Here is a 22,954-nt window from a genome sequence, read left to right on the forward strand (position 1 = left end):
GTTTCCATTCCCGATTCCATAGCTACCAGTGCGCTTTCATATAGCTTCTCATAATAAGCTAGGAACCTATGCAAAATTTCTCGTTGCGTAAAGACCGTGTCTCCTCCTCGGTCCGTTAAGGCCAAGACCGGCGAACCCCGTAACAATGGATTAGCTAGCCAGGCCAGCAGCGACCCTGCTTTGTCACCCTCATCATACGCTCGTGTAAGATAGGCCTTGTAGTCATAGTTCCTCAGTCTTTCCACCTCCCCCGCCACAGCCTCTTTGGCTGCCACTACCTCCTCCTGCACTTCAGGGTGGCCAGGTCGAGCTAATTCAACTGTCTTCAGCTTACTCTCAGCTTTTTCAACATCCTGTAGCAGGACTTTCCTCACTCCCATGTGTTTACTGATGCAGATCCCCCGTATCACTACTTTGACTGCGTCTTACTCTATCGCCCTCGTGGTTGCTGTGTTCGCGTTCTCATAAAAATAATGTGTTATTCCCTCTCCTATGGCGCTGTTGAAAACCGGGTCGTCCAACATTTCAGGCCTAAGCCTCCATGTTGGAATATCCGATCGCGCTGTCATCCAACGCATGTCGAATAGCAGTGGATTATGGTCTGATAACGTTTGTGTGAGGTATTCTGTGTGCGCCACTGAGGGAGACATCTGCGATGAGCACAAGACTGCATCCATTCTGACATGGAACTTGTGCACTGCTGAAAAGTAGGAATACTCTCTGGCCTGCGGGTGTTGTGTGCCCCATACATCTATCAAATCCCATTTAGTCTGCCAATTCAGTCTACCTTTGGGCAATCTATGAACACGTGAGTCCAGTAAAGGTGGGTGCGATCTATCCAGCGACACATCAACAATAGAGTTAAAATCTCCCCCCAGTATCACTGGCCCTGCGATGTAATGTGCTAGTGAGCCAGACAGTTGTTCAAAAAAGCCCGCCTGTTCAGTGTTTGGAGCGTAAATACTACACAGTGCTACTTCCTTCCCTCTTAGTCTCCCTTCCACTGCCACAAATCTGCCCTCAGGGTCAATAGTTTGCTTTGTGACCTGGAACGGCACCCCGGCCCGTATCCATATCAATACTCCTCTAGCAAATGCGGAGTATGTCGTGCTGAATACCTGCCCTCTCCATCTTCGTTGCAGAGCTATTCCCTCCGCCTTTGTGAGGTGCGTTTCTTGGAGCAGTGCTATGTGTATTCCCCTTCTAACCAAATAGGCATGTATCTTGTGCCTTCTTGTCATTGTATGCAAGCCCCTCACATTCCAGGTAAGACATCGTAGATCAGATGTTGTCCCCATTGCTACGCAGTACTGCTTTCATTACTTCATTTTTCGCATCCGACACACACCGGGGGTTCCCTTATTCCCTCTCCTTCCCCAACTCCACTGACCCCTCACCCTCCCAAGAACAGGACCTAGGACAACATTGCTAGCCGCCATCCAAACCTTTGCAACAACTAAGTCATCACGTAGCCCACCAGTCATCACTGACGGCATGCCTTAAGGGCAGCGGGGGGGGGGGGGGGGGGGTGCTCAGTGCCAGCCGGTGACCCTGTGCTTTCGATTCTAAACCCGCTACAAACCCCCTCCAGAAACATGACATTCCCGTTCCCCAACCACCCTCCAGGCACTGCATCAGATCCCTGCAAGTTCTCAACCCTTGCTCTGGCTCGCCAGCGTGGGCACGACCCTAAATTCATCTCCTTTATATGTCCAAGTGTCTTATCAATAAATCTGCAACACTATTGAGCCATCATCTCTCGCTCTCAACAACCCCATTACACTCAGTCCTTATATAGGTCTACTCATCCAGCAGCTCATCCGCCGTTCCCGGAGTGACCAATGGTGCTTGTACGCTTTCGGCTCCTGATGTGTCAGTGTCCGAGTGCTCAACTTCCTTCTCAGTGTCCGTGCCCTTCCGTGAAGTTCCTAACAGTTCACTGGATATATCCGTTACTGCCTTCAGGACATCCCGTTGTTCGACTACAGTTTGTGACAACGACGGTTTATGCAATCCTCGCCGTCGTATCCTCTGCGATTTGCGGAGTTGTTGGCCCTCCACGCGTTCGGACGTTCTGTGCTCTGGGCCCTCTTTGCCCGCTCTGTAAGACTCTAACCATTCCCACGCTTCCTCAAGCGTTTCGTGGAAGTGAGTCCTCCATCCAGCGCTATCCTCAATTTAGCCAGGAACAACAAAGAATACTGTAAACCTTCTGCCCTCAATTCCTTTTTGATCGACTGGAATGACGCCCTTCGGTGTTGGATCTCAAAGGTGTAGTCCTGAAACAGGGTGACCCTACTGTTTCCTACATGGAAGGGGCCATCAGTACGGGCTTTCTGGAGCAACAAGTCTCTGTCCCTGAAGTGCAGCAACCGTGCTATTACTGGTCGAGGGGGACGTCCCTGCTGCGGCGGTCTCGCAGGAACCCTATGCGCCCTTTCTAGGGTATAGTAGGATGACAATCCCTCAGGAGCTACCACCGTTTTCAGCCAGTCCTCCAGGTAGTGCACCATATCTGACCCTTCCGCTTTTTCCGGCAGTCTCACTATGCGTATGTTATTCCTTCTGTTCCTACTTTCTGCATCCTCTGCTCGTTTTTCCAACACTCCAATGCGCTCCAGCACATTAGCCACTGTCGCAGTCAGCGCAGTCTGTTCCGAAGTCACCTCCTGAAGTGCCCTTTCCATGGTCTCCACTCTATCCTTTAATTTTGAATGGTCCGCACGCAAGAGGCCTAGGCCTGTCACCACTTGTGCAATATCTTGTTGTAGGGCTGCTCGGGAATTTGCTATGGCCGCCAAGATTTTATCAAATTGTAATTGTATGCCCGATTCTTGATGTGTTTCCTGTCGTTCCTGTTGTTCCTGTTCATTTTGGGACTGGGGCTCAGTGTCCGACTGCTGCTGCGACTCCTCTTTTTTCGCTCTTGGTTTGCCCATGATAATGATTGGTCCTTATCCACAACAAAGTGTTATGCTCCTTCCCTACTCTTGTTGGTAGCAGCGGGAGTCAGCGATCTCCCCTTCATGGGTCTGCCTTGAATGTTCAGCCCCCAGTCTGTTCTCCTTTCAGACACCAGTTCGGCTCAGCGCAGCTTTGTCAGGCGTCCTCACACCATGAGCGCCCTTCAGTCGCAACGGCTCCTGTGCTCCGTTCAAAAGGTTGCGGCTTCACCGCTGCTTTTAAATTGTCCCTGGGTTGTAGTGTAGCTCTAGCTCTTCGCCAGGATTTACAATTCCAAGCCTCGGCCCGTCTAACCTCACAATGCGTCACTCCTTGTGTTCTCATAGGCCCTGCATCCCGCCCTATGTTGTGGCGTTCCACTGGTTGTCTTAGTTTTCTAATGCAAGCAAAATGGCGCCCCTTTTTCCTCAAGCGTCCCACAAACGTCCTATTTCATGACCCATTGGTGCAGCGGTTCCTGCGTTTCCGCCCCTCTTGTGCCTTTCTGCCGTTTACAGGGGACAAATCAATCTCCCACAGCTCTCGGTACAGTGCATGAGCCAGTGCCCAGATCACATCAGTCCCGGGGCTCCTCAGCTGCCTCCAGCGTCTGCCGCTACGATTCCCATCTGAGCTCACTCACCAGAACTGGACCACCAGTATCCCGCGTGGTCGCTGATCCCCCTCCAGGCTTGATTGTCTCTTTACTGCTCGCTGTGGGAGCCGCGCTCCAGTGGTGCCCGCGTTTCCGCTCCCAGGGCTCAGGTCTCCAGTTTCGGTTCTCCCCTCACTGCCGATGGGCCACCATGCAAATCCTCCGGGCAGCGTAGACCACGATCCACAGTTCCAGCCACACGCCTCTTGATTTTACATTTCTTGTGAGCCTTCTCCCCGCCAGATGTGTTCTGTGCCTTCCTCTGTTCGCGGACTGTCCCGTCTCAGCTCCCTCACGACCGACTCGTCCATCTCCTTTATTAGGATGCCGCTATTTTCTCCGTCTTTCCAGCCTCTGCCCTTGTTCCGGTTATCTTCCTGAGAACCGCGATTTACACCCGGTTCGGGACCGAGTTTCTGTCCCGACTCGGTCCTCCTGCTTTCCTCCACTGCCCGGAGGGAGATTGGGTCCGGTTTATTCACTTTTCAGGATTTCTACAGAGTTTCTCAGCGGAGCTCGGCGCTCACGCTGCCATCCGCATCGGCCTCCAAGCCACGCCCCCTCCATCCGTCTCATGCTAAACCATTCATAATTTTATGTTTTTTACAACAGTGGTAAAAATGAATGGAATGTTAAGCATTTTGTAAATCTATTTCTATTGTGTATTGCCATGCTCCAGTACATCCTACATGGTACATTCTATTACAAAATAGTACTCTAGCACAAGCATGGTTAGAAATCTATTCTATTTTGATTGTCCAGTGAAACAATACACTGCTTTCGCTTCTGCAATATAATAAGGCTAAAACAGTTATAAAATGGAGTAACCCGTTTTACCTGAGAGCATTTGTTTTTAGATCCTCATCAATATCGCCCAGGATATGTTGGATCTCTGGGTCTTCTGGCACCATATCCACCAAACAATCCAAGTAGGACAAATCAAGAGAATATCCTGGGGAAGATTCCATTTCTGGCCACTGAAATAGAACACAAAGGAAAATCAATGAACAGTTGCTCTGAGTCTCGATAGGTAATGGAATAAACTGCTTAGCTTGAAAGCTTATAAGTGCTTCACACAGCAGGGAATGATATGCAAAGGGTATTTTTCTGAGATTATTTGTACATCCCTCATAAGTGTTACAGGCTGGGTTACAAAGGCCATCTACCTCAACTGGTTTTACGAAGGTCAAGGTGTGGGTTGAGTCATAAGTCTTGATCTGTGGCCTGAGTTATTGAAAAGAAGTGCTAACAAGAGTCATGAAACACAACAAAACCTATTAGTATCTGACTAATTCAAAATGGTATATCATAGTAAAGGCCACTGGATCTAAGTGATTGTGCGACCACAGCGATTTTCGCATAGTTACAGATTTGCCACACAATCCATCATCTGCCGCATTAGCTGCCGATTTTAACAAAAAAACGTTTGTTCCTATTTAAAAATGTACTAAAAATACAACAACACATGTTGCCGTGCAGTGGAAGGCCCTTTCCTATGCTGGACTGGTCCCTTTCTGTTGCTTATTGCTATATTTGGGTATTAAAATGCTGATAATGAGGTTAAATCAATGGCCAGAGAGTGTTACCAAGTTTAAAAGTGCCCAAATAATGAAGTAATACTACTGCAAAATGTGGCGTATTATGCCACGTAATTTGTCTTTACTTGCAGCATAATTTACTCAACCCTGCCACATAATTTGGTCTGCTTCTGCTGCATAATATCAGTGGCCTTGATCATAGTACAAAAAAAAATCCATGCATTCTACACCGTACAATACTATTTATTGATTATCTATTAGGAAGCACCGTATAAATACAACAAAATATACTCAATAGTATACACCACTAGCATAATTCAATACACAACTCAGACCAGTAGTGCTAATACAGAGAGAGCTGCATCAGAAAAAGAATTGTTATCACAGATGCTCACACAAACAGAATACGTTCTCTGGAACATCCAAGACATGTCCAGCAGACACTCAAATCATGCCATATAGCCAACACCACAAAATAGCAATGCGCTTGGGATGCTCTCGGATACCCACACCCAGGGCGGACTGGGATAGAAAATAAATCCCCATTAGCGAATCAGATAAAAAAGTGACCCACATTTGCAAACAGGACATGTTTAAACGTATAAATACAAGTTGTATACGTTTTTTGCAAGGTATGGGAAACTGCATGAATGTATGCTTACTGCAGTCAATGTTTGTGGTAATATTAGGGAGATCAGCATTAAAACCCATCCACCAGACCATAAAACAGTCACTTAAACCGTCCAGGTAACAGCCTATGCACTGAATTTTCAGACCATCCTCTCAGACAATTGCCCTATAGGGCTGCCCGACCCTGCCCACACCTCACTGAATAAAACATTTCCACCCACCATTGAGAAAAGCCTGCGCACATTATCTAAAACATACTAACAAACGACTCAGACAGTAGAGTGCACTAAAAAGGCCATAGCAATAGTAGACTGCATGCTACAAAATGCCATATTTATAACAACATCATATATAATATCAATCTCAGATTCAAGGGTGTCTTATTCCAGAGTATGGACTGAGTTAAACAGTACTTGTCTGTTTGAACTTTTTTTCTGAAGTTTTTAGATATGTATTTTGACAAAGGAGGAGCTTCAAATGATGCAGGGTCTGTCTCATATCTTCCAAGATAGGTATTCTGGGTTCATTGTGCTGAGGGATTAGACCTGGATGCGTGCTGAAGTTATTCAGCAGCGACACACCCCAGGAGACTCAAGCTTGCGATCGCTGATCTCAGCTATTTGACTTCATATTGGTGTGGGGGCCAAAAGTCCCCTTTAACTCTTTTGACAATTCAGGCAGTTACATACGCACTCCGCCTAAAGGTGTGTGATGGACCATCAGTATGAAGCCCTCAATTTGACTTCTGTTACCTAGGTGTCTCTCCAAAGCTCCAGCAGTCACTTGCAGTAGGAAATTGTGTTACTGGTTGAGAAAGGTGAACCCGTACCCAAGCAGCAACCACAAATATGTGCTCAACCCACTGGTAGATTGGCACAAAAGCAGTCAGTCTGAACTTAGAAGCAATGCGTTACGTATTTCTGCAGCACTTCAAACAATAGTAAAGTGCAAATAGAACACAAGAAAAATCCCACACCAATTTAGAAAAATAGAGTAAAACTTTATAAATTATTTGAGACCAAAACAACAAAAATCCTGGAGGAACGTTGAATATTATGTAGAGAGGCTAGTTAGGCTTCACTATGCAATATTCTCACAATACCCCAAAGATGGTCCTTGGTTTGACAATAATAAATCCTTAGCTCAGTCCTGGTAAAGTTGTAAAGAGTGGTCAGGCTTTACTAGAGGAACATGTGTTAAGTATTTTAGAGTACCAACATGGACGATAAGTAATCAACACAACTCGTAAGAAATCCAACACCAATTTTTTAAAACAAAGCAGATTTGTAAAGAGATTTAGACACCAAAACGAAATAAATCAGATAATTACTACAGAAGTTATCGATTTTAGAGGCAATAGTAAATCAAGGCAAACAAATACTGCAAACCATTAGCAATGGGGTCAATGGGAAAAAGCACCAGTGACAATCGGTCACTTGCATGTCGAGTTGTGTGAAACCCAAAGAAGGTAAAGGTGATGCAGGTCCCAGGACCAAGCCATGACAGTCTGCTTGATTTTAGCTGGCTCTTGAAGCCTGGGTGCAGAGTTGTCCTGGCTGTCTGTGGTGCCACTAGGGAGCTGGTTTTACTGCTTAAACTGTGTAGGTTAGAACACCGTTGCAAAAAGTCAACAACAAAGCCACTGCTGATGTCAGATGAAGGTTTTGCGGTGTTCCTTCAAGGTGCAGCACTGGGTAAAGTGGCGGTTAACAGACTGGCTACCAACAAGCCTTGGCAGCGATAACCTCAGCTGAAATTATTTCAACGTCTGGTGGTCAGTAGCCACCTGAAACTTGCTGGAGATCAGGACTATGTTTCCCAAAATGCCTTGTATCATCTACTTTTGGGAGATCCCTCAGAGGACCCGATGAAGCTCACCACCTTGATGTGTCAATTCACTAGCCGTACTGTCAGGGAGGGAGTTGTGACCTCCTTCTGGTCCAGGCCATTGTTTTTAACTCCTGGGAGAGTTCACACCTCAAGGCAGGGGTTCAGATTCCTGTCATAGTGGCAACAGCTTTAGGCTGGCAGCCAGAGAACAGGAAAGGCTGGGGCAACAAGGTGGAAAACCTCCAAGGTAGCCATCTGGGTGCATGCCACATCGTCCTGAACACGAGAATCGTGCCTGGGGTGATGAGACACGTTGCTTGATACCAAACATGACATATTTTGGCTGCACCATAATAGAGCTGGTGACCCTGAGTTTGCCCAGGTGCTAGACCATGTTATCCTATGGACCAATGCTCACTTACAATAGTCTTTGAAGGAAAAGGTCACTATAGGGACATATAAGCTTACACTTACATGTCCACGCCTTATATATAATGCACTCTGCTTCCTGGGCTCAGGAGGCCTTCCTTATGGGTGACTGATATATATTAAAAAATAGTGCATAGGGGGAGGAGCCAAGCTCGACATCGTGATGGCCGCACGGTAGCTCGGCTCCGCCGGCCTCCCTGCCCAAATTCATCTATCCTGCTGCCCAAAAACTATAACATTTTATAAATGAAGGTTTGCTGATACTTACCACCCGTCTTGGTGGCTCCGGCGTTCAGTGGGTCCGCAGCGGCGTCCTCCCAGGAAGTGCGGCCTCCGTGGTGTGGAGACCGGGGCCTTGCCTTCAGCGAGTAGCCGGCGAGACGGTGTCGGCGGCAGCCTCGGGTGGAGGACGGAGACCAGCCGGAGGAGGCCGTTGTGCGAAAAAGCCGAAGGCAACTGAACGCGCCCGAGACTACCGTCCGGTGGTCCAGAGGTGAGGTGCGGCAAGTTGAGTGTGGGGGACGCCGTGTTGGTGGCTCCCCCCCTTGTTGCCCTGCCCGGCCATTACGAATTTCATCGCTCAGTGGCGGAGAGTGGCTCCAGCGGAGCGGTGGCGCCGGCGGGTCCCCCCCATTTTGGTGGCCCTCATTTTTGCATCGAGATTGCTGTTTTGATACTTAAGGGGGATCCCGCGGGGGCCCTGCTTGTGAGCCTGCCCCAGGAGTTGGTTCCAGAGAGACGGCGCGGTGATCGCAAGATGGCGACTGAAGCCGTGTGCTGTAGAACGCCCCGGGATGTCGATGCTGTACCGCTGTAACGTGATGGGGCCTGCAGTGGGGAGCGTGAACCCACGATTGGCGACGTCCTACGAGCGCTGAAAATTTGGCAAGTGACCTTGGCCCGGGATTCTTGTGTGCAAGATAATGTGGTGACCGCCATTGCTCCCGGACCGTCCCTCGGAGATGCGGATGGGCCCGAGGTGGTTGCTGTTTGTTTCCCTCATTTTGGGGGCGGGGGGGTAGCGATGTCTTGGTTCGCCTGCGGGAAGATCTGCTGGGGATCATTGACACTGAGGTACATGACTGCCGTACACGGCTTTTGCATTACCGTCGGCGGAGGAGATCTTATGGGTTGTTTCCATTGGCCGTTCAGCGGCTGCTCCACGGTTTTTTCTCTCCGCTTTGTATTATGCCCGCTACTTCGACATACATCATGGCGATAGCTAAGAAAGGACTGGGGTGAGCCCGGGTTGTAATCCAGAGGACTGCTGTTCGGTGCACGGAGTTATGGACTGCCCCAAATTGAGATAATTTGCAGAATCCTTATTATGTATGACTACCTGAAAAACATGCCAGTTTCTTTTTTGGGCTGCACTAATTGTTTGTATGGGCGGGGGGTGGGTGCCGTGCGCCTTGTTACATGGTATCCTCCCCCCTGGCTTTCCTTTTTCTCTCTTTATCTTTTTTCTTTCCTTTCCCTATATTATCTCCTTCTATATTTCGGGTTTATGTTTAGGGTGACAGGCACGCTGCTGGGAGGGGTAGGCCATAGCCTTCTGCAGGGGTGCAGGGTGGGGCGGGTGGATTGGGGTCTATTAGATAGTTACTTGTTTCTATGGCTCTTTTGTGTCCCTTTTCTTGGGTCTCCATGACTGTGCGTGATTCCCGCGGGGTGAGTCCCTGGGGGGGGAGGTTTGGGTATTCCTATATAATATAGTACTTTCAGGTTCTGCTTATCCTGACTTGGCCGCCCCGCCCCTAAGAATGTTTGCTTCTGGATTGTTGATCGCCATTATCGCCGTGGGGAGGGTACAGTAATGTGGAGTCACCTTTTCCTTCTTTCTAGTATTTTCATTTTCTTTTACTCTCCGGGTTGGGCTGTATAATGATTGCAACTTTGTCCGTCTTACTGCTAATTTGATTTTCACGAGGGTGATGTTCTGCTTGTATTTGGGCACATGAGGTTGTGGGCGGACACTGACTGAAGAAGAACTGCAAGGGCATCGATGGCTTGAACGCTTCGGACTATTCTGATGACGAATCTATGGATTCCCTATTATAATGTTGTTAGTTTTGTTCCCCGCCATGTGCACCAGGACGCTTATTATACAACCGATCCTCTACTCTTTAAACATAAAATTAACCTTCTGTGATCCTGTGCCGGGAGGTTACACTCAATTAGCATTATGGACTCGTAGCACTGTGTAGTATTGCGTAACCACTCCGTACTTTTATTGACATTGGTGCTTTCCAGTTTGTTCTGTGGCCGGCCTCTGGGTTGTAGGCCCGTATTTGTATGCAACCATCTACACAAATAAAGGTTTTCAAAAAAAAAAAAAAAAAAAATAGTGCATAGACTTTCCACATATGGTGAGAGCGAAGTCGAGTTCGAGCAGTTTGCACTGCTCCTGAAGTCTGCAATGGCAGGACTGCTGTCATCAGTTTACATGTGTCACTCAGAGTTGCCCAAACAGTGCTTCGGGCCCTGGTAACCACTTTAACACCCATACTCTGGGTACCATTGGTACCATATACTGGGGACTTATAAGGGTGTTAAAGTCCATGCCAATTGGAGTTTCCAATTGACATGTATCTGTGTTAGGGAGAGAGCACGGGCACTAGGCCAGGGAAGCAAGCTCCAGTGAACTCTCAGGGTCATACCTATCAGCATTGGAGCAAAAAGTGGGGGATGACCAAACCAAAAGAGCAGCTGCCGGTGCTTGCGAGGACTTGAGATTAGAAGCATTTAGGGCGAGAGGTGTTGCACTGGGCCGGAGTTGATGGCAGTCTGCGTTGCATCGGGATACATCAATGTCAAAGAAGCCGGTTAAGTCCCTGTGGCTTTGAACAGGGAGCCACCCAACTGGCCCTTGGGATTTAATGGAGTTCTGGGTCCACACAAAAAGGCAGGACAGCTCACAGCAACAGAAGAGTCCTGGTGCAGCAACAACAGCCCTTGGTAGCAAAGCAGTCATTGGTCAGCAAGCATGTCAGGAGGACAGACTTCTTACTGACAGAACTCACAGGTCCAGAAGTAATCTGTAGAGTTGGGTCTGAGGGGCCATTATTTATACCGGGTGCCCACTTTGAAATAGGAGACGCTTTCCCTCTACAGAGCGCTGGCTGGTATTTCCTGCATCCCTGCCCTGGCCCCAGCTTGTCTGGGGGCACAAAAGACTAGCGTGAAACCCTTTGTGAGTGTACTGAGGCAGAATCTTTGCGATGTGCAAGTGTGGTAGGTGACCTCTCCACCCACCTATCAAGTCCGAGATTGCCCATCCTGCTAAGACCTATTCCACCTTCTTATCACTGTCCGGTCCAGGGAAGACATGGCTTCGCAGTTCAGGCAGGACTGTTCCCATGAGGCACAGGGTCAAGACTGATTTGCATATGGCCATGTCTGAACTGGGGTGACGTGGTGAGCAAAAGAACGATGGATTAAACCCAGATCTGTGACTGGGGGTGAATGTTTTGCCATTGTGCAACATTCCATCCATCATCTTGTGTGTTTAGCAATACAAAAAGACCAACTGCTAGCTTCACCAAGTCATGTGATACAGGCAGCAGGCACCAAATGTTTAGGACAAGAAAAGACCAACTTTCTCAAAGTGGCTTTTTTAGAATTAGGACTTAAAATCAGACTTCATCATTAAAGAGGGTTTTAAATTACAATTTTTTAGGCATCAAATTTGATATTCCTACCTGCTCCCAACTGAAAGTTATCACTTATTAAACGCAATAAGTAACCCTGTATTATCTTATGGGAGCGGCATGCCTTGCAATAGTGAAAAGCGAATTCAAAAGTTTGAGACTGGAGAAAAGGTTTTTTTTTATGAACTTTATTTTTGTCATTTTTTTAAGACAATAAACAAACAACAAGATCCCCCCCCCTATCAGCATCAAAACATCATATATGCACATTGACTGACTCATTAAGGCACGGCTGATTGACCAGAGGTCACACTGCGATACATAGTTACTTATGACACACTTCAAAACATCAGATACCAGTTAACATTCTGTGAGCGCTGGGCTTGTCCCTACACCGCACTGCACCTCTACCATGACTCCGGGGGCATCTCCATTATGTTCCTCAGCACCCGAATCCATCGGTGAGAATAATTCTCCACTCGTCCCCTCTGACTCACTATGGGAGGCTTGGTCTAGGACCCCTATCGTGGAACACAGTACACGCCAAGCCACCAGGTCCTCCTGTAGCTTCTCGTCCCTTCTACAGCTCTGCATATGTGTCTCTTCTGCTAGTGACCATTCCCGCACATCATTCAGCCACTTAGAAATCTCAGGAGCCCTCTGACCCATCCAAGTGATAGCCACTCTGTACCTAGCCAGCACAAGCATCAATTGCATCAATTTATAAGACAATTTCCATTTCTTTGGCCTAGGTACCAACGTAAGCAAGCAGTGCAAAGGTGTTAGTGTAATGCGCATCCCCGTTGCGGCAATAATATATTCCACCACCGTCCCCCAAAAGCTCTGGACCACTGGACATCCCCAGGCCAAGTGTAGGAACCCCGCTCCCCCTACGCCACATCTGGAGCAATCATCCCTCCTGCCCGGGGAGTAACGCTGTAGCAAGATCGGGGTGAGATAGGCGCGGTACAAGAAATTGAAATGTATTAACTTAAAGCGCGCATTACAAGAGACCTTCTTCGTAAGGGCACCAATACGCCTGCGTTGCTCTTGCTCCACTGAGGCACCCAAATCCTCCTCCCAAGCCGCCCACGCCGGAGGGACCAGCCGGGTAGAGTCCCTACGCATGGCCGCATACAGCAGGGAAACAAGTCGCCGGCCTCTACCACATGACAGTATTACGTCCAGGGTTTAGGTCATTGGGGGGATCTCCAAGTGCTGTACCCATAGCGACCTCACTACATCCCGTAGCCCCTGGTAATGCAGGAACTGTCCTCTACCCAGGTCGAAAGCCTCCTCCGCCTGTTCATATGTCAAGAAGGTTTCAGTTGGGTACAGATCTGCCAAGGTCTCACAGCCTCCCTCCCGCCAGGCCCGGAAGGAAATTTTCTCCTCCAATGATACCATGGGTGCCAGGATCCAGAGCGACAGGTCCCTGTGGAAGGGTGCCGCCCGGAGCACCCTCTCAACAAAGCGGTGCCAAACGCTTGCTGTATGTCTCACGATGTAGGGCAGAGTCTTGCTTGCCCCAAAGGTTTATTTTTTAGGTTGAAATTGCAGTTCTGTGGGGTAGTGCGGGTAAGCAGAGTAAGTAAATGTTAAGCTGTAAGGTATTTTCTTTATGTGCTATCTGTCGTTGATGTAGTACCAGGGTACCACCATGGTACATATAGTCACGATGACAAGCAATTATCTAATTGGTGTTCTTTTCCAAACCTAAATGCAGCCATATTGTTTTAGAGGGCAGTTTGCATGTGTTTTCTAATACACCTTTAACAATCAGTTAAAAAGAAGCTCTGTGTTGTACTGTTAATTAGTATTAGTTTAGTACAGTCCTGATATAAAAGGAATAATATGTGCAAATGCCTATATGATTATTTTAAAAAATATATAAAATGGGGTTGCTCACAAGCACTAAGAGAGGAAATGAGAGGTAGGATACTAGTCATGCTGGGTGTTAACTCTTTTCTCACCCACGGGAGGAGTCAAGAACTGCCACACCACCTACTGTTTAAGGTGCTTTTACCACTCCAGTTCTTGCTCCGTGATGGCAATGGCCTCCTATTCCCCCTCCATTGCAGCATGAGCAAGCGCACCTTGGTTCTCTTCCTTGAGCCATGATGCAAAATGGGACCCAAACACAGCACAAGCAGCAGCTGAACTGTTACACTCAGCCCTCTATAAGTTTAAAAAATGTTTTTTGGCCTATTAAATGCTTTCTTTCTATTGCGAAGTACCACGGTTCTTTCAAGATAGTAACTCAGTACCGGAGAAAATATAACTGTACCTAAAAATGTTTTTTAACAAATATATACCCACTACACATTAGGCTACACAAGTGTAGCCCAATTCTACTCTCCCCCGAAAAAACTGTCTTTGAACTATTAACATTATTATATATTTTTTTAATGCCACTAATAACATTGTAACAACTGTAAAAAAAATATTCAACTTCTACAAATCCATGAAATACACACAAAAAAATAGAAGTAGGTTATAGGTAGGGGTTAATATAATACTACCCTACTAGACAACGCATTTAAACTAAACAAACTTTAGAAATACCATAGTTATAGTTACTTTTTAAAGTCTTTCATTAAAACATTATTTGCCCAACTTCTACTACGACCCACAGCGTACTATAAAATCCTAACGTCATTCACACACTTAAGCAACTATACCTCGCCATATTTATATTTTAAATTTATAAATGGATTTCAAACACGTCATTTCATATAATAATGCATATGATATTGGCGAGTTCTAGTAGAGTAGATGAGTGACGCTGAGATGTATATTACGATTTGAGCAGTAGTGTACATTGGGCAAATAATTTTTTCATTAAAGACTTTAAATAGTAACTATAACTATGGTATTTCTAATGTTTGTGAAGTTTACTGTGCTGTTTAGTAGGGTAGTATAACTTGCTTCAAACCTTTGTTACGAGAAGGGGGGGAAAGATATATATTCCAAGTTAAGATCTGGTAGGAATTTGTACTTGCACCCGCAGCCCAAACTACTGAACAATTTATAACAAACTTAGCAGGAAAGTATAACTTCACTCAGAAAGCATGATTTTGTTGGTTTGGTGTAAATTCTTACAGTAGTTTTCGACATATACGTATTTACAAAAACTGCTGAATGGGCATTAAAAGGTTAACACTTCTTTTTTTTTTTTTTATATCTGAGGTTGGTAAAAAAAAGCCACCAATGTTTAGCAATAGGTGGCCTGCAAGACACTGTGTGCTCATGGTAAGCCACAATATATCTCTCAATAGACACCACATCAACTTGTTTAGTAGGCTTAACCTAAAAACAGGTCATACCAACAAGGCTGTTGGTTTACCATCAAAATTTAGAAGCACTTCCTGTGACACTACATAAATTGTTGCCACCGAAGTAACAATATTCCTCCTAGATTTAGACTGCTTTGTAAAGGCTACATTTCATTTACTATTTAGCACTCTTCTCTGGTGGAAAAGTCATTTTGTAAACATGACAGCCTCGTTTGCATATATGTATTCCTCAAAGGCTCCCATGTCATATTTTCTCAGTTTGCTTGTCAAAACAATTTATTTGCTGTTCTCAGTCTTGCATGATCTACTTAGCATCTGCAAATCAAACTGCATTCTTTGCACACTGCACATCATTTAGAATAACCAATCATAATTGATTCAGAACCCTAAATAAGTTCTGCTGCTTGACTGATGACTGAAGGAAAAGGAAATAAACCCCTGCCTTATAAATTACAGAGTGCTTAAGCACCTGGATAGTCATCGCGGAAAATTGAGTTGCTGCAAGAACTACTGTGCAAATAAGGAGGAGGCAAGTTGAACACGGCGAGACGGACCTTTAGGCGGATGCAACACAGGAAAATGTGTTTATCGACGAAGATCAAAGTGAGGTTTCCCTTCATCGTCTACTGCTACTAGCCATGTCAAGCGGTCTCCTTCACCCATGCTCTCCACTGTACAAAGCAGCCATCTTACATTTAAAGCAGGAACCAAATAATAGCCTATCAGCAGCCAAATGAAGCCAAATGAAGCTCATAACGTTGAATAATCACTATAAAGCGGTCATACTGGGGATGTAATTACTTTTTATCTCTGCTTGCTTAATTGTGCAATAACAGTTGTGAGGCAGAATGACCCTTCGGATTATACTGTGTTCATTAGCAAAGAAGCAAAGGTTAATCCACCGTTTCCTCCCCTCCCACTAAGAATTCGCTGTCTGCCGAGATCTACACAAGCTCGACACTTCCGCACTAAGAATGCCGCAATTTTTTGGAATAGAACTTTCTGTGCTGACTGTAAAAAAAAGCAATAGGAAACGTGTTCCCAAAACACTATTGAAATTGCAGACAAACTCCTCACGCTAATTTTTGCACACCTCATTGCCACCTGATCCACGACAGATAATTGATTTACTATCGTTTTAGGAGACCTTTACTGAAATATGTAACTATTATACTGTGTACTTTTCTGCATATCATGGTGCAGTGCTCAATATACACGCAGATAACAATTAGTGGTCTGCATTTCTATGGTTTAGTAATCCTTCAACTAAAAGCGCTCACAAATTTGACCCCCGCATTCCACTGTATGATGCACATCACAGAAGTATCTTCTATTCACCAAGCATAATTAACGTATACGTAAGGGTGCGCAGTAATAATAATATTAACAACTGAAAAACCGTTACTATACAAAACTAAATAGTGAGCAATTGGACTGGCCTAAAATTACAGACTAACAAACTTAATTGCAGCTGTAGTTACACCAGTACCCGATGTTTTTCATTTAGACTTTCATAGTGATTTTCAGAAATCCTATTATGCACGCACACAATTGATTGGCAAAGTAAATAGGCCTGGGTTTTATGTGCTAATGCAGGCAGCGGCCACAGGATGGACTGAGAGAGCCATACTCCTTAAATTACAGGGTTTTGCGGTCTCTTGATGGTTCAATAAGTAGGTAATGAAAGCTTCAAAAAGAGTTATCTTTTTTTCGGAACGAAATTAAAACACGTGTTTCATCCACAAGTACACAGTATATTTCTTAAACGTCCCACAGTTGTTCCACTTCCGACCCTGTTAAAGTTTCTTTTTATGAGTTTTATGGAACCAAGAATTCGATTTCCTACATACAAGTTGAAAGATATCATTATTTTTTGTGGATACTGCAAATAGTGCATAGTTATTAGATATTGGCCCTGATGAAGCGATGTGTGTCAAGAAAACACGTGTAGGTCTATGGTGTTCATTTCGTTTTTTCAAAAAACAACTATTTTTTTACCTTTCCATTCCCTACTTGTTGATATTTATTGAACCATCAAGAGACCTCAAAACTAAGTCCTTTTTTGTATCTGAATGCGGGAATTGAGGGTTGTATCCCACAATTCTCTTTTTGGTCAGAGTATCAAACCTTTGAAGAGTCTCAGTATCCCTTTGCTTCTAAAGTAGTCCGTCATCACCGTCAATAAAACACTTGATTTTGAGGAGGAAGGATGCAATCAAGCAGCCAATAGCACCACGTGAAAGATGAATTCTTCATTAGGCTCAGCCAAGATTGAGTCTCCGCCAACTGGGGCACAGGCTAAGATGGGGGTGGCTATTAACTTCATAAAGAAGTAACCAGCGAAGAGCACGAGTGGTGATGGGAGGATGTGTTAGTTGACACTAAAGACCCTTGTGGACAGGAGGACAGAGTACAGGGAGGGAGGAGAGCATAGGGACGGCCATCGGAGGAATGTAGCCTCTAGCGTGATACGATTTGTCCAGGGATGACGGTTTATAGAAATGTAGGAATTTGGGAAGGAAGGGGATCCTCAGCGGTCAGTTCCTTGAACTGTGTGAGCATAGCGTTCCATGCTTCGGCTATGGGGTGTCAGCAAATGAGACGGGCCTCTTCCCACTGTAGTGTTGAGCTTTCTGCCTCTCCCCAGCGGAGTAGTGCCTGGTCCCACTAGGGGAAATATGTGGGATGTTTGGCCTCCAGTGCATGGTTACGAGGCACCTGGCCAACAGGAGAGAAAGTTTGGTGAAGTGCACCCGCACCTTTAAGATTTGCCATAGGAAACATACGCTTTAGAAGAGAGTGAGGTATGTCCTGTGAACAATCATATATTGGATATTTTTAAACTGTTAATTTCTGGGGACAGTCTGGGGGGACACCATGGTTTGGACCATTCAGTATCGTGGAGGGGTCTTGCCAAATTCCTCCTTGCAAAGATGGTAGAGGTGCGAGAGTGGGAGCCCCCTATGTTCATTGATAGCTTTGTTATAACCAAGTAATGAGGTGTCGGCCCCCCACGCATAAGGTACAGGGTGTTTATCAACACATGGGTAGGCGGTTCTGCATCGAACGCTCCCCTTAGGGGTCAGAATGTTGTCATCAGCTGCCCATGTATTAGGAACAGCACTGGGAGGATGGTGTAGTCCTGGTGGAGTTGGTCGAATAGAAGGATCTGGGAGGTCGCCCATGGTATCAAAGGAGCGTGTTGTCCATTCTATAAGATGTTCAGTTGTGAATGAGCCTAAAGGTTCTGGGAGGCCCTGGAGGGGAATATTAGGGGAATAGGGGGTTACCTTTTTCATCAGCTGGACGAACCTGGCTAAGCATTTTCTGGAGATCCACCCATGCAGGGACCAAGATTGAGGTTGATGTGTCTTAAAAGAGGGATGAAAGAGCTGATGAATATTGTGCAGGGAAAGAGGGCTTTCCCCTGCAATGGTCTCATACAGATTGGTGCCGGCTAGCCAGCGGGACACCATTGGAGCTGGGCCACAAGATAGAAAAACTCAAATGAGGGCACCCTAAGCCCTCCCTGACCCATCGGTAATTAGAGTTTATGCAGGGCTACCTGGCGCCTCCCCCAATCCAACATTATGTCCCCCAGCATCTGATCCAGGTCTAAAAAAATAAGAACCGATGTGGGAACACTGTAACTGCAACAAATGATGGACGGAATGCTGAATGATTCAAACATTCTGCTCCAGTCAAGAGATCTGGGGTGGACTGTTCCCATTGGGTGCGGGGTCAAGACTGATTTGCATATGGCTGGGTCCAAACTAGAATGGCACGGTGAGGAAAAAAAAGATGGATTTAGTCCCAGATCTCTGTACTGTACTGAATGTATGACATTGTTCTGCATTCTGTCCATCAATTGTTTTTTTTGCATTTGTCACCCCGAGTGGGACGGGTATGTCGAGATGTGGGTCCAATGCTCTCCAGGCCAATGGAGTCAAGCTATCCTGGCTGATGAGGGTTGAAAGCCTGAAACCGGTCCTAGGATGCTTGTTTCCCGTCCTGGGAGGACCTGGCCGGCAGTTCGGGATGGACTGTTTCTATTGGGCGCAGGGTCAAGGCTGATTTGCATTGTTCTGCGGTCTGTCCATCCATTGTTCTTTTTGGATGTGGGAACACTGGCACATTCACTAATTATTAGAGGAGGCGGGGGAGGACAATCATTTTAGAGAGTGCTATCCTGCCTGATGGAGCGAGGGATAGTCATTGGCAAAAATCGCAAATTGAGTGCTGTGAAAGCACGTTTCAGATTGCCCTCGAACAGGTCCCTTTGAGGGTGATATAATTGGGACCCTAGATATCAGACTTCTGCTGTCTTCAGGTTAATGGAGTATTGCATTGGTGAATCATCGAGGGGGAGCAAAACAGAAAAAGGCATGATTTCTCCCAGTTCATGTGGAGGCCTGCCACTTCCTCAAAGTCCCTAAAGGTCTCCACAGAGGCATCCCGGATGTACATTAGCAGGTCGTCCTCGTAGAGTGACATGGTGTGAATAGTTCTGTCCAGGGGAATCTCCCATTGATGGCCTTCCAAGCGTTGGGCCAATGGCTCCGCAGCAATGGAGAATAAAATAGGCGAAGGGCATCATTACTGACGTGTTCCACAAACTATTGGAAAGGGGGGAGGGATCAAGCGGGCAATATGTGCCATGAATGACGGGTTCATATTAAATAGCTTTGTGTATGCTAGTAGGCTCTGGCCTAATCCTGCCGCTTAGGGACCTCAAAAGGGTAGTCTCAGGACAGGGAATCAAAGACTTTCTCGAGGTCCAGTATGAGACTTTCTACCTGAGGGTACCATAGTGAGGCCTGATTCATCACATGGAAGAGACGCTTTATGGTTTTGGACGTGCTGCAGCCTGGCACAAAACCATTATGGCGGGGATGGACAATAGCAGGGTGTACCTACAGGTATCGTTCCTTGAGGATCTTACCGAGTATCTTGTAATTGGCACACAATATGACCACTGCGCAGTAGTTGGAGGTATGAGTGGAATCCCTGTCTGGTTTGAGCGGGGACAAAAGAAGGGATTCTTGGAGGGAGGCGGAGAGCAAGACCATGGTGAGAGCCTCATTAAATATTTTGACTAAGTTAGGGAGAAGGCTAGTGGAGAACGGATCGCATTATTCTTTTGAAAACCCATCCAATCCTGGTGTTTTATCATGGACCAAGTTGTATATCGCCTTCTAGACCTTGGTCACAGTTACTAGTTCATTAAGTTCCTCTCACTCAAGGGCACTGACAGAAGGTAGGGCATAATATGAGTTAAATGCTTGTAGTATAGCTGATTGGGACCTCAAGATTGGGCCTGTGTCTAAGGCGAACTCAGTGATTGGGGGGGGGTGTGTGTGTCCTGGTGGGCTAAGTATGCCAGGAGGCGGCCAGGCTGGTCCCCATGGTGTGCAGCCGGGCTGTGTATTCCGTGAAGTTGTAACAATGAAGGTGCTCCACCATGGCTGCTTGGAGCTCGGTCGCTCCTTCGTGGCCACGTTCACAGACTGCCGGCACTCTCTGTAAGTGGGGCTGGAGTGTGCCGCGGCCCTCTGACCGCAAGAGGGTGTGCCTCAGCATCGGTTGCGAGACACGTGGAGCAGAAGATGCATCAGTTTCAAGCTGTGCTGAGTGCCTCCACCCACATTGTTTAGTTTGAGCCGATCCATCACCCCCCCCCCCAGACAACCCAGACAAACGTTCCCACTCTGATGGGGTGGACCTGGACGCCTTTGATAGGCTAAAGAAGGTGTTCCTGAGAGCCAACCCTCCTCCCCCGCAAGCCGAGGCTCCGGCTGATCCCCAGCCAATGGACGATGAGGCTCTGGATGCATCTCCCCGGATAATTCCCGGACGGGATCCGGGGGCAAGTCAGACCGTGAATGGCCCTTGTGCCCTTCCCATTCTCTTACAGCCACGCCTCACCCCCCCTTCGAGGGCGGGTCCCCAGAAAAGCCAATCAGACCTTCTAGACCCAGAAAAGCTTTTACACCCTCGGTCCCCAGAGTAGGTCTCATGCAATAAAGTGGCACAGGTTCCTAAATATCATCGATCGCGAATTGGGGAGCGCTCCTTTCAGGTCCAAGCATTGTCACTATGGAACACGCTTCCGGTGGAACTAAGATTGACGCACAATCTTTTAGCATTCAGGAAAGTATTGAAAACCTGGCTACTCCAGATGTGAGTCTCAATCGGTTAGTCACACTGCCGGTAATTCTGTTTCTTCACGCCCCAGCGCCGGGACACTCTTTTGAGTAGCTGAGCGCTTACAAATAACCATTTAACATAACATGTGACCAGTAGGCTACGCAAGCCTCTGGATCAGGAGGTTCGCTCCCACCTCAGAATGGAGTGCCCAAGGCCTTTGCTTAAGGGCAAGGTGGCGGCCACACCCGAGATTGACACCCGTAAGGCAACCTTCTTGACTAAATACATCAAAGACCCCAAGAAGTACATCGACCGCTCTTGGCGGTCATGCAAAGAGAAGTTGCTGGACATCACTGACCCTTTGGTTAAGATCTTCGACTTGACAGAGGACACCAAGGCGTCCGGGGCTTTGGTTCCTCCTGATGTTCCTTCTAGCTGGGCGTAGAAAGCGATCATATTCCTTGGAAACGCCAACTGCGCTATCGCCACAGAGAGGAGCATGTCATTGCTTTTCAAACTTGACCCAAAATTGGGCGAGCTAGCCACATCGGAGAATGGACAGGTGGCAATGGGAGGGCTCTTCAGCAATCCTTTTGCCAAAGGGCTAAGTAAATTTGAGTCCACATTCAATTCCCTAGATAAGGCTCAATGCACCTTGAAGCCCATTTTTAATATGCGTGTTTTCTCCCGGGGTGGCCGTGGTAGGGGGTGCTCGGCTGCCCGTTCTTAGCAATCAGCCTCCGGCAGATGCCAACCCTCCCAGAGAGGACAGTGGCAGGATTCTTCGCGCTTCAGAGGATTAACCCCTACAAGAGGCCAACCTCACCACGGAGGACAGCGCAATGGCCCCCGTGGCGGAGTGCCCTTATTGTTTCATGCTATTGTTTGTGGGGTCGACTGGCTCAGCACGTCGACAATTGGCGGACCATTGCGGGCCATGCGTGGGTACTACGGACCGTGCAGGGGTTTTATGTGGAGTTCTATGGGTCCCCCGTTCAGAGGTCTCCGCCCCGCCATCTCCCTTTTGTTGGCCAGGAGGCCATTCTCATTGATCAGGAGGTCTGGGAGCTACTGGCCAAAGTTGTGATCTGCCACTCCTTCCAACACCCAGGAGGGATTTTTAAGCAATCTATTCTTGTCTCAGAAGCAGGATGGGGGTGAACACCTGGTCATAAATCTCCAGGAGTTGAACGAGTTGTTGGTCTATCTAGCACCACTTCAAAATGGAGGGGTTTCACCTCCTCTGCGATCTCCTTCACCACAATGATTGGATGGTCTGTCTGGACCTCAAGGACGCATATCTCACGGTCCCGATTATTCCACCACATCAATGGTTTCTCCAGTTCCAGTGGCAGAACGAAACGTTTGAAATCACCTCACTGCCTTTCGGTCTCACGTCAGCTTCTTGGTGTTTCAATGAGGTTCTAGGATACATTATCAACCAGGTGAAATCCAGCATGGAAACCTCCCTGACGATCACCTTTTTCGGGTTCGTCATAGATTTGGTATTGGCCACACTGAGCCTTCCATCCAGGAACATTGTCAAGATCTGGCACGAGGTACGGATGATGTTGAAAAAACCTCAGACCTCCCTGCGCAACATTGCCAGGGTAATGGCACTCTTATTGTCCTCGATCCAGGCCATTTTCTCAGGCCCTCCATTTCCGGGCCCTGCAGCGGCTCAATGCTTCCCACCTTTGCTGCTGACTGACTTACGCTCAGGACTTGATGAAGGCGGAACACCTTCCGGGGCCAGCCAACCTAATGGCGGATTGGCAATCCCATCACCTTTGGGAATCAAGCCTCTAGAGGCTGTTTCCCTCTATGTTCCAGTCC

The 22,954-nt window shown here is 47.1% G+C and overlaps 1 protein-coding gene across 1 annotated transcript in view; it reads right to left on the reverse strand.

Annotated features, from left to right (window-relative positions):
• Window positions 1-22,954, reverse strand: part of KIAA0825 (KIAA0825 ortholog) — a 2,177,598-nt gene that overhangs the window by 1,988,775 nt on the left and 165,869 nt on the right. The window contains exon 2 of the mRNA XM_086960919.1: window positions 4,436-4,575. Within this exon, the coding sequence (XP_086817045.1) occupies window positions 4,436-4,566 (131 nt within the window). The 5' untranslated portion in view covers window positions 4,567-4,575. The remainder of the gene's footprint in view (window positions 1-4,435; window positions 4,576-22,954) is intronic.

Source organism: Lissotriton vulgaris, chromosome 3_1 (assembly GCF_964263255.1).
Source record: "Lissotriton vulgaris chromosome 3_1, aLisVul1.2, whole genome shotgun sequence".
Taxonomy (NCBI): Eukaryota; Metazoa; Chordata; class Amphibia; order Caudata; family Salamandridae; genus Lissotriton; species Lissotriton vulgaris.